Source organism: Acinonyx jubatus, chromosome X, assembly GCF_027475565.1.
Source record: "Acinonyx jubatus isolate Ajub_Pintada_27869175 chromosome X, VMU_Ajub_asm_v1.0, whole genome shotgun sequence".
Taxonomy (NCBI): Eukaryota; Metazoa; Chordata; class Mammalia; order Carnivora; family Felidae; genus Acinonyx; species Acinonyx jubatus.
In genome coordinates, this window is record NC_069389.1 from 30,896,969 (window position 1) to 30,915,059 (window position 18,091).

At 36.3% G+C, this 18,091-nt stretch overlaps 1 protein-coding gene across 2 annotated transcripts in view; it reads left to right on the forward strand.

Moving 5' to 3' along the window:
• The window catches only part of CFAP47 (cilia and flagella associated protein 47), a 545,688-nt gene that overhangs the window by 82,910 nt on the left and 444,687 nt on the right, over positions 1-18,091 (forward strand). For both annotated transcript variants that reach the window (XM_053202225.1, XM_053202224.1), the window contains exons 20-21: positions 2,989-3,133; positions 6,509-6,603. In XM_053202225.1, the coding sequence (XP_053058200.1) occupies positions 2,989-3,133; positions 6,509-6,603 (240 nt within the window). The remainder of the gene's footprint in view (positions 1-2,988; positions 3,134-6,508; positions 6,604-18,091) is intronic.

The window sequence follows — 18,091 nt, forward strand, 5'->3', positions numbered from 1 at the left end:
GCAGGGGAGGGGCAGAGAGAGAGGGAAAGAGAGAGTCCCAAGCAGGGTACACGCTCTCAGCACAAAGCCCAACGTGGGGCTCAGACTCACAAACCATGAGATCATGTCCTGAGCTGAAATCCAGAGATGGACGTTTAACTGACTAAGCCATACAGGCACCTTTGTCAGTAATACATTTAATAACTGCATGGCATGGAATATGTATCTTAAAAACAATTATGAAATTTTATCCAAATGAACATATGGACAAGACCAGCATGGCAAAAGAGGAGTGATTTTTGTGCATATACAAAGCATCAGACTTTTATGACCCATATTGGATTTTACAGATTTCACCTGTAGAACTAGGTTGACATTATAAGTGAGATAGATAGTGGCCATTTGACCATAATGCAATATTTTCCTCAACATTTTTCTTTAATGTTATGTATAATTCTTTTACTTAGAAACTGTAAGGCTAAAATGTAGTAATTCTGCCAAAAGAGGAATCCTACAGAATTTTGTGATGTCAGCACATGCTTGGCACGTCTGCTGAAGTTAAGATACATTCAATGGCACAAAAACAGACACTCAGATCAATGGAACAGAATAGAGAACCCAGAAATGGACCCACAAACGTATGGCCAACTAATCTTTGACAAAACAGGAAAGAATATACAATGGAATAAAGACAGTCTCTTCAGCAGGTGGTGCTGGGAAAACTGGACAGCGACATGCAGAAGAATGAAGCTGGACCACTTTCTTACACCATACACAACAATAAACTCAAAATGGATGAAAGACCTAAACATAAGACAGGAAGCCATCAAAATCTTCGAGGAGGAAGCAGGCAAAAACCTCTTTGACCTTGGTTTCAGCAACTTCTTACTCAACACGTCTCTGGAGGCAAGGGAAACAAAAGCAAAAATGAACTATTGGTACCTCATCAAAATGAAAATCTTCTGCACAGCGATGGAAACAATCAGCAAAACTAAAAGGCAACCAACGGAATGGGAGAAGATATTTGCAAATGACATAACAGATAAAGGGTTAGTATCTAAAATCTATAAAGAACTTATCAAACTCAACACCTAAAAAACAAATAAACCAGTGAAGAAATGGGCAAAAGACATGAGTAGACACTTCTCCACAAAAGACATCCAGATGGCCAACCGACACATGAAAAAATGCTCAACATCACTCATCATCAGGGAAATACAAATCAAAACCACAATGAGATACCACCTCCCACCTGTGAGAATGGCTAACATGAACAACTCAGGCAACAGTAGATGTGGTTGAGGATGCAGAGAAAGAGGATCTCTTTTGCACTGCTGGTGGGAATGCAAACTCGTGCAGCCACTCTGGAAAACAGTATGGAGGTTCCTCCAAAAATTAAAAGTAGAACTACCCTACGACCCAGCAATTGCACTACTAGGTATTTATCCAAGGGATACAGGTATGCTGTTTCGAAGGGACACATGCATCCCCATGTTTATAGCAGCACTATCAACACTAGGCAAAGTATGGAAAGAGCCCAAATGTCCATCGATGGATGAATGGATAAAGAAGAAGTGGTATATATATACAATGGAGTATTACTCAGCAATCAAAAAGAATGAAATCTTGCCATTTACAACTATGTGGATGGAGCTAGAGGGTATTATGCTAAGCGAAATTAGAGAAAGACAAATATTATATGACTTCACTCATATGAAGACTTTAAGATACAAAACAGATTAACATAAGGGAAGCAGGGGCGCCTGGATGGCTCAGTCGGTTGGGCATCAACTTCGGCTCAGGTCATGATTCACAGTTCGTGAGTTCGAGCCCTGCATCGGGCTCTGTGCTGACAGCTTGGAGCCTGGAGCCTGTTTCGGATTCTGTCTCTCTCTCTCTGCCCTTCCCCTGCTCGCATTCTGTCTCTCTCTCTCTAAAATAAATAAAAACATTAAAAAAATTAAAAAACGAAAAACAAAAAATAGCTGCATCTTAAACTCACCAAGTTGTGCACATTAAAAAAACAATACATTCAATAAACATGACTTACATATATTTAAGCTAGGTTTCAGGTACTAGAGATATAAAAATCAATCAGGCCTAAGGTCCACTAGGAGAGACAGATCTGTAAACAAATAACCAGTCTTTATGATGTAATGGTAAGTAAATATAAGGAAGAGAAGTAGTTCTGAGCACAGCATAATAAATTTTGGTTTATCTAACTGGGATTTGAAGGATACATAATATTTTATCAGGCAATTTCAAGTTAGAGAAAAGCCTTCCTAACAGAAGGGACACATTGATAAAGACACAGAGGGTGAAGCATCAGGTATTGGTTGGAAATGACAGGTCATATAGCTTGCTGAAGTATGAAGTCATGGGGTAAGAGTGGAGCTAGGTGAGGCAGGGGAAGGTCAAGATGAGCTTTATGAGCCCTGCTAACAAATTTGGACTTTGTGTGGAAATTGAAGGAGAATCATCACATTTTAAGATAGGAAGTGATATGATCAGATTTACGGTTAGTTTAATTTGTGACTTAGTTGTGGAGGGGAGAATTGGAGAAAGTTCAGGTCAGAAATGAAATGAAAAGTGATGAGTTACTAACTTCATACAATTATGTTAGGGGTAAGAGGTGAAGGAGGCAGAATGAACAGGATTTGGTAACTGATTACATATAGGAGGTAGGAGGAAGGAAGGAAAATGTGACCAATTTTTATAGCATACTGTAGTTAATGTCCTTGATAAGAAATAACAGTGTAAAGTTTTTATCAAGGTGTAACTAACATATAACATTATCTTAGTTTTAGGAGTACCACATAATGATCTGATATTTGTATGTGTTGCAAAATGATCACCATAATAAATCCAGTTAATGTATTTCACCAAGCATAGTTAAATTCTTTTTCTTGTGATGAGAACTTTAAGATTCTTAAAGTATAATTTTTGGTTTACATTATTTTCATAGAATATTACTCTGCTTTCTAATTCTTTCTCTTTTTTAAATTTTAGGGCGTATTTAACTTCAGTGGTACCTATGTTGGCGCTACTCAGATTATTCCATTTATAATAAAAAACAAAGGTATAACACGTGCCAGAGTGGAATTTAATCTACAAGACTTTGAATGTTTTTCTCTGGACTTCCAACGTAAATTAGGTATATTTTTTATACTATATTAATACTCTTTTAAACAGTTTTAAGTTGCTTTAAGGTACGATTTTGAAAAATACTGTAAGTCAAGGGCAATTGTTCTTAACTGTTTTTAATTACTCAGTGCATGCTTTTCTTATGGGTTATACTCTATAACTCATCATGGTTTTATTTCTGGAAACATACCAATATTAATATAAGAATATTTTGCTAATGCATAACATATAACTATGCTTATGAGTTGATTTAATATAGTTAGTTAAGACTGTTATGTCTAAGTATATGTTATAAATGAAAATGAAATTATTAATTGCTAATTTTAATTGCCCAAGAATTTCAGGTAAATGTCTGTGGAGAGTTATCTGTTTACTCATGTATTAAGTATCTTTATGTCACATTAAGTTTAAAAGATAGGCACTTCTTTTTTTTATTTTTTTTTTAAGTTTTTAATGTATTGGGAAGAGAGAGCACAAGCAGGGGAGGGGCAGAGAGAGAGAGGGAGAGAGAAAATCCTAAGCAGGCTCCAAGCTGTCAGCGCAGAGCCCAATGCGGGGCTTGATCTCACAAACTGTGAGATCATGACCTGAACTGCAGTCAAGAGTTGGACACTAACTGACTGAGCCACCCATGTGCTCCAAAAGATAGGTGCTTCTATAAAGACATTTCATTTGTTTACTCCAGCGGTTGGCACAGTAAGGCCTGTGGCTAAATCTGGCCTGAAATGTGTTTTTATACATAAAGTTTTATTGGAGTACAGACCCGCTCATTTGCTTGCATATTATTTATGGCTCCTTGCATATTATAATGGCAGAGTTGAACAGTTGTGATAGAAACCATATGGCTTGAAAAGCCTACAGTATTTAGTATCTGGACCCTTACAGAAAAATCTTGCCAACCATTGGTTTGGTCATTTCTTCTTCCATAAATATTTGTTGAATACCAATTATAGGCTAGATACTAGACTTTGAGTCTTTAAAGAAAAGAAATTTTCTGTGTTCTTAAGTGAACAGTAAGTTTATCAGTCAGGGTCTCAGTAGTCAACAGATCACTCATTCAAAGGGTTTAACTGAAGAGAATTTAAGGAAGGAATTTATCTATGGAGGTGGGAGTTGGGTTAAAAGAAATCAATAAGGGGGGACACCCGTGTGGCTCAGGTCATGATCTCACGGTACATGGGTTTGAGCCCGCGTCAGGCTCTTTGCTGACATCTCGGATTCTGCACCCTGCTTTGGGTTCTTTCCCTCTCTCTCTCTGCTCCTCCCCCACTTGTGCAATCTCTCACTCTCCCCAAAATAAATAAACTTAAAAAATCAACAAGGGATGGAAGCTACTACTACCTCCATACCTGAAGGAGTAAGAGGAGGCAAGATATTACTGGAGCCTCATGATCAGTGAAACTATGAAAGAGGGACCAACTGATAAGAGCTTTAGCTGTAATGGAGTGCAGTGATTGCCAGAACGGTGGCCAACGCAGTAAAGACATGAGAGCATAAATACCCCCTACCTTCTGACATCCCACTGCTATGTCTCCCTGTGGTTGAACCGAATCAGAGGCAGAAGAACAACGGGGTCTAGCTGAATCGACCTGTAGAACTCAGGACAGAGCAGTACAGAGCAAGATGGCTATTGAATCTAAGTGATAAATGAAGACCACCTATAACAGGGCAGCTGGACAGAAAATCAGGTTATTACCATATAGCATGGCAGATGCTATAAGACAAGGCAGTACATGATGCTAAGGGAGCGTATGTCAGGAAAACTCGTTGAGAATCAGTAGTAAGGAAAGATTTCTTGGAGAAGCTGATGCCTAATCTGAGTCCTGAAGAATGAGGAGGAGATACACAAGAAAAGGAGATATGTGAACGAGTGTAAGCAAAGGCCTAGAAATGAGTTAATATGGCAAGTAGTTCAGGATGTGTACAGCATGGAGGAACTAGACTGCACAGGCAAGTGAGACCCAGGTTACTAAGGGTCTTATCTGGACTTTTATTCTCGAGATTAGGCAGCACCATTAAAGGATATATTATCCAGGCAGTGGTGTGATTTAGGCTCACATTTTGCTAATTTTTCTTTTGAAGCCAAGTTGAGAATGGGCTGGGGGAACATGTGGGGATGAGAAGGGCAAGACCAGAGGGAGATTAGCGAGGGATTGTGGCCCTACATGTGAGAACTGATGAAAGCCTGAACACAGGCAGTGGTGCTGGAGATGGGAAGGAAGGGAGTGCCACGGTCCCGAGATATTACAAATACTCTGACTTGGTTACCGTGTGGACACAGGTATTAGGGAAGAGGAGCAAGGCTCCAGTGTTTCCCGGCTTTTGGTTGTAAGAGGTAGGTGACTGGAAGTACACTTCATATCTGATGTAATATAGAAGGAAGATCAGATTTAGGTGAGCATGCTGTGTGAGGACACTGTGCCCTAGCTCAGGAATGATTACAGTAGGCAGTTGGAAATACATATGAAGTCTATATTTTTTTTTCAGTCTCAATATTGTGACTTCAGTTGCTTAACACTTTACTCTTGCCCTCTGCCTCATATACTCTCATGCACCTTGTTCAATGGATCACAGACCCTTCGCTCTTCTGTAAAGCTAGCCCGCAGAGGGCATTTGTTTCTACACTTTGGCCTTAGCCCTGGGTCAAGCCTCCCTTCTAGGCCACTGCTTTATCTTTTCCAATTTTCCCTTGCCTCCAAGCTTTTCTCCTCATACCTTTTTCAGAGAGTGGTCTCCTTAAAGCAAGGATCTTATCACATCTGTCCTCTGCTCACAGAGTTTTGCTGGGGGGCACCTGGGTGGCTCAGTCGGCTAAGCATCTGACTCTTGATTTCTGCTCAGGTCATAGTCTCACAGTTTGTGAGATTGAGCCCTGCGTCAGGGTATCACAGCACGGAAACTTCTTGAGATTCATTCTCTCTCTCTCTCTCTCTCTCTCTGCCCCTCCTCTGCTGGCGTGCATGTTTTCTCTCTGAAAATAAGTAAATGAATATTAAAAAAAAAAAAAAGTTTTGCTGGCTTCCTGTTACCAATAGCAGTGATTCTTAGCAGCAGGCTGCTGACACAGTCTAGGAGTACTTCCCTTGATCTTAATAATTATTAACAATTTACAATAAAGTTTATACTTAAAATGTATGCTGTTATTATTAAGTATTTGACCACATAACTACCCTTCTGCAACAAATTAGACTTGGTTTTTCTCATGGTCATTTCACAATTAATGGATAGAGGACTTAAGGGAGAGGAAGTGTTGAGAGCCATTTAGGTAGGACTGCACCTTGTCTTTCCAGTTATCTTTCCCCTTGTAGGTTCCATACCACATTTAACAGTGGTATTATAGATATGTATCTGACTTAAAAAAAATGTTCTTTTTTATGTCTTTTAGGGCATTTCACAGACCCTGCATTTCCTGACATATATTCTCTGGAGGTGGAGGAAGGGACATCTCTGGAATGTGGCTTAGCATTTTCTCCCAAAGAAGTATGTTCAGCTTTCTATTACTCATTTTACTGGGGAGTAGTGGAATTAGATAATCCTAACTCAGAAGCTCTCAAAGGTCATCTAAGCTCTTTTTGTGGTAGGTCTTTTTCTTACTTGTAAACATGCCTTGGTATACCTTTTAATTCGGTAAAATGATTACTAGAGCTGTCTGGCTCATGCTTCCAGAGTCTCATGAGGTACAGAAAACACATACAAGGAACCTAGGGTCTCAGTTACGTTCTTTACAAAGTTCAGTATATGGCATGTTATGAAGGAAAGTTGAGGCTAACCCCCAAATCACTTATATTTGAGCTAGCATGTGCTTTGTACTTACATTTAAATGTACTTACATTTAAATGTTTAATGCTTTTAGAATCACTACTTGAAATTACCAAAGATGTGCTGTGAGGATTTAAGAGGGGTTCCTATGATCCTGGTTCTTTTTATAGTATCCCTTGATGTTTAGTAATTTCAAAACAACAAACAAAATCAAAGAAAACACCTTTCCTGGAATATGCCCAGGAACAAGGGGTACCACTGGCAAAATTTCAGGAGCCATTTCTCATATATTTTTACTTCAGAAGTTTTGCAACAAAAGTGCCAGGAGAGAGCTTCTTGCTACTCTCAATGTGAGAAGTCATGTTGATGGGGTTCTTGAGCACATGGCTGAGAATTGTTAAGACATCTTTGGTACAAAAAGGTGATTTTATTAAAGCACGGGGACAGGAACCGTGGGCAGAAAGAGCTGCACTGGGGTTGTGAGGAGTGACCGATGATAGACTTCTAAGTTAGTATGGGTTAGGGATAGTATAAGTTTCTAGGGAATTTGAAAGCAAGGCTTTCAGGACCTTGAGGGGCTAGCTACTGTTACAATAAGGTTACTTTTAGTCTTTAATAAAACAAAAACATTAAGGAAGTCAGGCAGCCATGAGTTGCTTGAGGAATGTCATGCTCTACATGTTTCAGGTGTCTGTCAGTGAGCTGCATGCTATAAGGAGATTTAATTTAAGCTAAGTTTCTCTTGCCTTTGTTTCCTTCACCAACGTTGCTGTATCCTCCTAAACAAGAATCAGACTTCTCTATGGCAGTTAGAGTATAAGACTCTTATGTCAAAACACTTTTTATTCCAGCATGACTAGCATGATGCCTTGTACCCAACAGGAATAAAATAGAAAGAACTAAGCAAAAATAATAACACAGTTAGAAAGTGTGTTGAATGCAAAGTACTATCTTTAATGATCCATTTTTTAAAAAATGTTTATTTCTGAGAGAAAGAGAGCAAGTGGGGGAGGTGCAGAGAGGGGGGATGAGGATCTGAAGCAGGCTCTGTGCTGACAGCAGAGAGCCGTATGCAGGGCTCGAACTCACAGACTGTGAGGTCATGACCTGAGCCTAAGTCAGACGCTCAGTTGACTGAGCCACCCAGGTTAGGTGCACCTAATGATCCATTCTTAGTAATGTCACTGAAGTACGGTTTCCTGAGATTGAAGTCATATCTTAAGAACAATGATGGCTGTCATGTAGCTTTCAGGAGGAAAAAGAAAAGAAAATGTGAAGACATGGTTAGATTTAAGAAAATGCTAGAGATTAATTTTGCTTTTTTTTTTTTTTAATGTTTATTTATTTTTGAGAGGAAAACAGCACAAGTGGGGGAGGGGCAGAGAGAGAGGGAGACAGAGAATCTGAAGCAGGCTCCAGCCTCCCAGTTGTCAGCACAGAACCTGAAGCGGGGCTGGAACTCATGAATCCTGAGTTCATGATCTGAGCCGAAGTCGGACCCTTAACTGACTGAGCCACCCAGGAGCCCCTAATTTTGCTTTTTTAAGTAAAGTACATTAGTTGGGATATTTTTTGTAGGTTTTGTGCACATGTGATTCAGATGGAATGATATTGTCTACAGAGTTCACTCCTGTGTCTTTTCTAGTTTTAGGCAAGCGTAGTGAATGAGGTAGCAAAAGCTACTTTTCTGACATTAGAGAAAATGAAATTTTTCATCTTAAACACAACATTAAGTATACTCAGATGCATACTATACTATATTTGATTTCCATAGGTTTGGTAAAGTAATTATTCATCTACGTTAATGAACAGTGATATTTAGATAGTTTTACTTTTTTGGAAGAAAATTTTTTTATTTTTTAAAATTGAAGTATAATTAACATACAGTTTTATATTAATTTCAGGTGTGCGGAATAATGATTTGATAATTTTATACATTACTCAGTGCTCATCACGATAAGTGTACTCTTAATCCCCATCACCTATCCCCCACCCACCTACACTCTGGCAACTGCCAGTTTGTTCTCTAGATAGCTACTTTAAAAAAAGGTTTTTGTTGTTGTTTATTTTTGAGAGAGATAGAGTGCAAGCAGCGGAGGGGCAGAGAGAGATGGAGACACAGAATCCAAAGCAGGCTGTAGCTTCTGAGCTGTCAGCACAGAGCTTGACACAGGGCTTGAACCCATGAACCATGAGATCATGACCTGAGCCAAAGAGGTGCCTCTCTAGATAGGTACTTTTTAGCAAGGTTATCAAGAGGAGAGAGACCATCTTTTCTTTATTTGAAAATTATCTTGCAAATACTTTTCTTTGGCCTACTTTAGGCTATTAGAAAATAAAGTATAAATATTATTTAGATTTTTATCTTTTCAGCGGAGGACTTTGAAGTTCATGAAATATTGTCAAGGTATTTCTAATTTGTCTTTCTAATTCAGACAAAAAGCATAATTAACAAGTGATTTGAAGAGATTCAGAAGATGTTTATCTTTCTCATTTTTAGAGTATTCTAATATCTACTCAACTCTCATATACACTAACCATTTGCAAGTTTTGCCAGCATCAACTTATATTTTAATCTGGTGTGTCAATGATATTCTCTTCCTGCTTATTAAAGTTTACTGTCAAAGTTAAATGGGAAGTTTAGAAGAGTGGAGAGAAAAAAATAAACAATAAATAAATCCTATTACTTAACAATGACCTCTGATTATATTTAGAGCTCTGTTTTTCTTCCTTTTCCTCTATCTATATTTTTGTATTTCTACATCTGTAATTAGAATGAAATAATACAGCTCAATTCTTTTTGAGCTGTTTGTTATATTTTTAAAGTTTATTTTTTAAGAGAGAGAGAGGGCGAGCATGTACAAGTAGGGGAGGGGCAGAGAGAAGGAGAGAGAATACCAAGCAGGCTCTGTGCCATCAGTGCAGAGGCTGATGTGGACTTGAACTCACCAACTGTGAGATCGTGACCTGAGCTGAGATCAGGAGTTGGGTGCTTAACTGACTTCACCACACAGCCACCCCTCTTTATGAACTATTTATAATCTGTATTTTTTACTCAGTGTATCAATTAAAATGTTATGGATAGCTTTTTGTGTCATTAAGTGTTCTAAATACAATTTCGGTTTTTAGGGATGATCTATCCTATTATTTAACGGCTATATCATGTTATAGTCACTTAACTAATCCTTCTTACTCTACCCTTAAGATTTTTTCCGTTGTTTGGCTTTATGAATGATACTGTAGAAAACATCCTTGTAGATAAATGTTTGCTTTCACATTATTGATTTTGATTATATCTTTCCAGAAGGAGAATAGGTGGGTCAAACCCTATGTACATATTTTAGGCTGTTGATATGTATTGCCAAGTTGATCTCCAAAAAAGGTTATACCAAGTTATATTAAACCATAGTAACAGTGTAAATGTTGCTCTTTGTCTTTATTTGCACAACTAGGTTGCATCAATTATATATGCATGTACATATAATATTTTACCAATCTGATAGGTGAAAGATCATTTTAAATGGCATTTCTTGGATTCTTCGCATATAACAAACCCCCCTAACACAGTAGTGATTTATTTGCTAACAGTTTGGCCTGGTTGATACTGTTAAAATTGTTTTAGCTCTCTGGTGGGATAAGTGGCCTCTATTCTTTTCTTTTTAAAATATTATTGGCTATTTTTCACTTTATTTTTCCTGATAAACTTTGGAATCATTTTCTCAAGTTTATAGCTACAAGTTGTATAGGAATTTTGATATGTGTTGCATTAAATTAATAAAAAAATTACAGGGACGTCTGGGTGGCTCAGCATCCAACTCTTGATTTCAGTTCAGGTCATGATCTCATGGTTCCTGAGATGGAGCCCTGCACTGGGCTCTGCGCTGACAGTGTGGAGTTTGCTGGGGATTCTCTCTCCCCCTCTCTCTCTGTCCCTTCCCCGCTTGTGTGTGCACACAGGCACGTGTGCACTCTCAAAATAAATAAACTTAAAAAAATTACAAGGAAGTGATGTCTGTATAAAATTGAGCTTCCTATTCAGAAATAAGATAAGCCTTTTTATGAAAGTGTTTTATGCTACTCGGCAAAATTTTGAAATATTTTGAAGTAATTTTTCAATGCTGTTTCGTGCACTGTAAATGGTTTTATGTATTTTGTGTTCTTAAATTTGAAAATAATGGTGGGTTATAAAACTGTCTATTTTTAAACTTCAAGTATTTTTAATTATTTTTTCAATTTATTTTACACTTCTTAGGAATACTGTAATAGACTGCAAAATTATTGTCTTTTCCAATTAAGTAATTATAATTTTTACCTATTTTTCTTCCATTACATTGTTTAGAATTTCCAGAACAAGGTGACATTATTTTCTTGGCTTATCTTATTCCTAGTTTTCTGTGAAGCAACATAATGTTTTAAGCCTGTGTTGGGAAATATCTTTCTAGTACTAATTTAAAATAAATTTTAATCCAACATAGATGTAGATTTTTTTTATCTAGTCAAATATCTTTATGCCATCAACCATATTATTATTCAAAGGAGGAAAATGGTTTGATATGTAATTCAACAATTACATTTGTAGCATTAGTATATTTTTTTGCACCCATCAGACAATCAGTAAGTACCTATTCAATAAGTAAATTAAAATGCAGTGCATAAACCTGCACATTCATTTCTGAGAGCTTTTTCTCTTTTTTCTTTTGGATAGTTAGAGTTGACATTAATGAGGAAAGGGGATATGCATTTTAATTATTGGCACATATATCCACATTGCCACAGTAAATGTGTATCAATTTATATTTCCATCAATAATCATCATTCAACAAATATTTATTGCACACCTACTAGCTACCTGGCCTTATTCTTGACCTTGGAGTTGTAGTAGAAAACTTTCATCCTAATGTAGCACCATGCTGTCTTTTCTTCACATCTTCTTCTTTATACTGGGTATTATCATTTGCTAATGTAAAACACACATGTGACAGAAATCCAGTGTATCTATTTTTTTTTTTTTTTGTCATTTGTGCTTTTTGATGTCATATCTAAGAAGCTATTACCTAACCTAAGTCATAAAAGTTTTTATGTTTGCTTCTGGGAGTTTTATGTTAGCTCTTATGTTCAGGTCTATGATTCTTTTTTTTTTTTTTTTTTTTTTTAATTTTTTTTTTCTCAACGTTTATTTATTTTTTGGGGGACAGAGAGAGACAAAGCATGAACAGAGGAGGGGCAGAGAGAGAGGGAGACACAGAATCGGAAACAGGCTCCAGGCTCTGAGCCACCAGCCTAGAGCCCGACGCGGGGCTCGAACTCACGAACCGCGAGATTGTGACCTGGCTGAAGTCGGACGCTTAACTGACTGCGCCACCCAGGCGCCCCTTTTTTTTTTTTTGAGGGAGAGTGAGAGGGAGGCAGGGGCAGAAGGAGAGGGAGAGAGGGAATATTAAGCAGACTCTACACCCAGTGCAGAGCCTGACATGGGCTTGATCTCCCAACTTACCATGAAATCATTACCTGATCTGAAATCAGGAATTGGGTGATTAACCGACTCAGTCACCCAGGCATCTGTATGATCCATTTTGAATTATTTTTGTGTATAATGTAAGATAAAAGTCTAGTTTCATTCTTTTGCATGCAATGTCCATTTGTTCCAGGAGAATTTATTTAAAATATTATTTTACCCCATTAAATTGCATTGGAACCCTTGTCTAAAATAAAAAATGGGGCACCTGGGTGGCTGAGTCAGGTAAGCGTCCAAATTCAGGTCAGGTCATGATCTCACAGTTCGTGGGTTTGAGCCCTGTGTCTGGTTCTGTGCTGAAGGCTCAGAGCCTGGAGTCTGCTTTGGATTTTATGTTAACTCTCTCTCTGTCCCTCCTCTGCTCATGCTCTCTCTCTCTGTCTCAAAAATAAATAAACATTAAAAAATCTTTTTAAAGTGAGACATCGGATTTCAAAAAAATAAAATCAGTTAAACATAAATATAAGTGTTTATCTGTGGAGTTTCAATTCTGTTCCACTGATCTAGATGTCTTATTCCAACAACACAATGTCTTGATTAGCATAGTAATTTTGTAGTAATTTTTGAAATTGGAAAATGAGAGCCCTTCAACATTTTTGGCAAATTTGTGTCCTATGAAGTTCCATACGAATTTTAGAATTACCTTTCCAATTACTACAAAAAAGTCCAGCTTGGATTTTGATAAGGATTGTGAAAAATCTATAAATCACTTTGGGGAGTTTGCCATGTTAACAATATTAAGTCATCTAATCGATGAACATGGGCTCTCTTTGCATTTATTTAGGTCTTTAATTTCTTTCAACATTGTTTTGTGGTTTTCAATATACACATTTCCCACTTCTTTATTAATTTCATTTTTAATATTTTAATGCTATTGTAAATGAGATTTTTAAAAATTTTATTTGCAAATTGTTCATGTTAAGTGTATAAACAATTGATTTTAAATGTTGACCTAGTATTTTGTAAATGGTTTGTTAGTAGATTCCTTAGAATCTTAGAATTTTGTGTCCACCAGAATATGATTTTTGTAAATAAAGAAAATTTTACTTCTTCCTTTCCATTCTGGATTCCTTTTACTTTTTTCCTCCCTGATTTCTAGAACCTCCAGTATAATGTGGTTTAGAAGTGGTGAGAACAAACATCTGAACTTGTTCCTTGGTATTAGGAGGAAAACATCCATCTTTCACCTTTAAATATGATGTTAGCATTTTTGGGGGGTAGATTTCTTTTTTATCAGGTTGAGGAAGGTACCTTCTATTCCTAGTTGAGGATTTTGATCATGAAAGAAAGTTGGATTTTGTCAAAAAATTTGGCATCTGTTTTAATGATCTCGATTTTACCCTCTATTAATATGGTGCATTATATTGATTGATTTCTGTATGTTAAACCAACCTTACATTCCAGGGATAAATCCCACTTGATCATTTTACTTGGAGTATAATCCTTTTTATATATTGCTGCATTCAGTTTCCTAAATATTTTCTTGAGGGGTTTTGCATCTGTGTTCACAAGGAATATTGGTCTGTAGTTTCCTTCCTTCAGCTGTCTTTGGTTTTAGTATCAGTAATATTGGCTTCGTAGAATAAGTTGAGAAGTGTTCTCTTCTAATTTTGAAAGAATTTGTGAAGGATTGGATTGTAAATCTTCATAATATAGTGGTACATTTCTCCATTGAAGTCCTCTGGTCCTGGGCTTTCCTTTGTCATATCTATTTTAAATTACTAATTCATCTATTTGCTTGTTATATACCTATTTAAAATTTTCATTTCTTTTTGAAATTACGGTAACAATCCTTTAATTGATAATTATATAGTACTTAGAGTTTATAAAGTTCTCTCATATCTAATATCACTTTATTTCCACATGAATCCAATAATACAAGCATTGAGACCTTAGATTTTCCTCCCCCCCCCCCCCGCCTTCTCCAGTCATACAAGCTGATGCACAGCCAGGCTAAGTGACTTGTTAAAGCTCCCTGCTGTTGAGCTATAGAGCTTGAATAATACAGTGTTATATCCTCAGCCTCCTGACCACTGTACCTTCATGATACCATGTTAGGAATCCAAACATGGTGAAGAATAATACATCTTCCTTTAGCCAATGGGCACAAAATTTTTGTATTTAATCTTTAGGTGCTATTAACTTTTTTCCTAGTCATTAGCACTCAAAATCTTCAATTTTATAAAGTTACACTCATCAAAATGTCAATTACTATTTTTATGTGATCTCTTTTCTGTTCCATTTTCTATATTTGTAGGAAGAAATTTGCAGTCACAATTAGTTTCTTCTGGGATTAAATTTATTTGGGGGATAATTTCTAGATACTTAACTAATTATGTCTACAAGGGTATCTATAGAAGCAAATAAAATAAAAACCCACAATACAATGGAAAAAAAGAAAAGAAATTGATATTTGTCAGGATTTTGTAAAGTTTGGGGAAACATTATCGTGAAATAAATATGCATCTGTATAAGACACCTCAAAAAATTAAAGTCTTGTCACTGGAGGTGGCTTGATTTTATCATTTGATTTAATATATCCATCATCCCAGTTCTTAAGCATGAATAGCATTTCTGTATGAGATCAAATCATGGGAAGACTTTAAAAAAGTAATTTTGCATATATTCCTCTTAATGAAAATTTATAGCATCCAGAACAAAAGGAGAGTTTCTCTTGTTTCTAATTCTTCAATTCTTCATTAGTGTTGACTTTTAGATTTCGTTTCCAGATTTCATATGAGTTTCCTCTGACTTAGGTCCCACTTTGGATGGAGCCTCTTGCATGCTCATCTAATTTCCTGTTGTTCATTCTGAAATGACCTGATATTCCTTTAGTATTTATGTTTTCTCACTTGGGAACTTTGTGATTTGCTCTAATCAGTTCTCTGACTTCCCTTCAGAAAACTAAGACCAGTAAGTTTCCCCTACTTCCCCTGCCCCCTGTTATCTATATCTTAATAGTTTTCTCTTATACTTCTTCCAGGCAAGTTTCCCTGTTTTTTTTTTTTTTTTAATTGAGATATAATTGGCATATAACATGTATTAATTTTAGGTGTACAACATAATGATTTGTTATGTGTATATATTGAGAAGTGATCACCACAGTAAGTTTGGTTAACACCTATCACCTCATATAGTTACAGGTTTTTTTCCTTGTGATGAGAACTTTTAAGATCTATCTTAGCAACTTTGAAGTATAACAATACAGTATTGTTAATAATAGTCCGCATGCTATACATTATATTCGCAGGGCTTATATTGTATGTTAACTGGAAGTTTGTATTTTTTGACCACCTTCAGCCACTTAGTGGGTGAAAGTGGTCAAATTTTCTGTTTCTTGAGAAGTTTTATCTAAGTTATCTAATTTGTTGGTATACAGTTATTTGTGATGTTCTCTTACTATTTTTATTTTTGTGGGATAGGTAATAATGTTCCTTCTTTTATTTCTGACTTTATTTTAGAATTGAGTCATCTCTCTTTTCATCTTGGTCAGCCTATCTAAAGGTTTTGTCAGTTTGGTTAATATTTTCAAGATTCAATATTTGGTGTAGTTGATTTTCTGTACTGTGTTTGATTCTTTCATATATTTCCACTTCATCCTTTATTATTTACTTCCTTCTGTTTACTTTGGTTTCAATTTGCTTTGTTTTTGCTTTTTCCTTTTTTTTTTTTTTAATGATGGAAGGTTAGGGTATTGATTTGAGATCTTTCTTATTTTTTTTATGAAGGTTTTATAGCTCTACATTTCCCTCTAAGCATTGTTTTACCTGTATTAAAGTTTTGATTTGTTGCATTTTCATTTCTGCTCATCAGAGTGTTTTGCAGTTTCTTTTGTAAGTTTTCTCCTTGACCCATTGGTTATTTAGGATGTGTTGTTTAATTTTCACGTATTTGTGAATTTACCAGATTTCCCTGTGTTATTGATTTCTAATATAATCCCATTGTGACTTGGGACTATATATTATTTAAATATAAATTCATTGAGGCTTGTTTTATTACAATCTATATAGATTATTTCCCTATGTTGAGGTAAACCTAAAACCACTAAGAGAGTTGAAAATGATTGCGTCTGGATTTTATATGTGTTTAGTGTGTGTATGTGTGCAAGTATATGATGGTGGAGAGAATGGAATGGTAATTTTCAATATAAGCTTTGTGGGATTATTTTTGTTTTATTTTTTTCAAATCTATACTCTTGTAATTGTGATAAAGATAGTAACTCACAATAAAAACTAAATAATCCTTTTTGTGACAAGTTAATATTTTAAAGCATCATGTCTTTCTCCTACCCAATGCCTGCATCTTGTATGTACACAGAAATATGCAAACATACAGACACACACACACACACACCTACACACAGATATTCTTCAACAAGAAACTAAGGAAAAGAAGAGAAAGAAACTACTTTGTGCAGTAATCTGTACACTTTTAAGTATGTTAAGATAAATTTATATATTTTCTGAGTAAGTCTATATCATGATTTTATATTTTTATTAGTGGAAATATATACAGTGTTTTTAATATCATCATTCATCCACAAAAGCATTTTAAGGTAAGGGTCACTAAAAATTAGAGAAAGATATAATCCAATTTAAGTTTGTTACATGACGTTTTGGGATGATGCATATGCAATTTGGTATTTTCATTTATTGAGTTCAGTTTGCTATTTAACACTGCCAACAATTAAAAACTTATTAATCTATGTTTTAAAAATAATAACATTTGTTTTTGAGAGAGAGAGAGCAAGAGAGAGCGAGACTGTGAGCAGGGGAGGGGCAGAGAGAGAGGGAGACACAGAATCGGAAGCAGGCTCCAGGTTCTGAGCTGTCAGCACAGGGCCCGACGTGGGGCTCAAACCCACGAACCATGAGATCATGACCTGAGCCGAAGTCGGACGCTTAACCGACTGAGCCACCCAGGCACCCCCTTATTAATCTGTTTCTAATGTTTAGATTGTGGCTCTTCTAGGATTCCAAAAATTTATTGTAAAACTAAAAGAAATTATATGTACTTAGTTCTTTAGTGTGCCACACATTCCTTAAGATTTTGAATTGTTCTGCCTTTACTGGGTATTTTAAAGGGGGATTTACTTAGTGTATTGTAATGAAATTCAGTGTACCACTGAGAAGAACATAAAAAAACCCTGCAGAGTCGGTATACCCTATGAGATTTTGTTCCATAAATTTGTGCCAGTGAGGCACATGGATTATCTGGTTTCTAATCATTTCAGATATTCTCCACTATAGCTAGCTGTAAGTTATCTTTGAGTCTGCATGTGTGTGCGTGTGCGTGTGTGTGTGCGTGTGCAGATGTAAATAGTCAATGGATGCTCTGTTGGTAGACCTGTGTAGCAGGCAAATGTAAAACCAGCAATTAGGGGCTTGATTTCATTCTAGTTGTATCTGTTCTGTGCCTATACCGCACCAGATTTGGGTACAGTTAACGGTGCTGGAGGGCAATTATAGGTGCATTTGGCATCTTTGACTAGAATGGCTTATTTAGACTGTCATTCGAGACCCTTCTTTCCTTGCGGTCCAGTCATGTGTCTTCTGGGCCAATGTGTAGAGTTGTGTTCCCTTATGTGGTAGTCACTAGCCATTCAATTAAATGGATATTTAAATTAAATTTTAATTAAAGTTAGATCAAATTAAAAATTTATTAACTCAGCCAAAATAACCACATTTCAAGTTC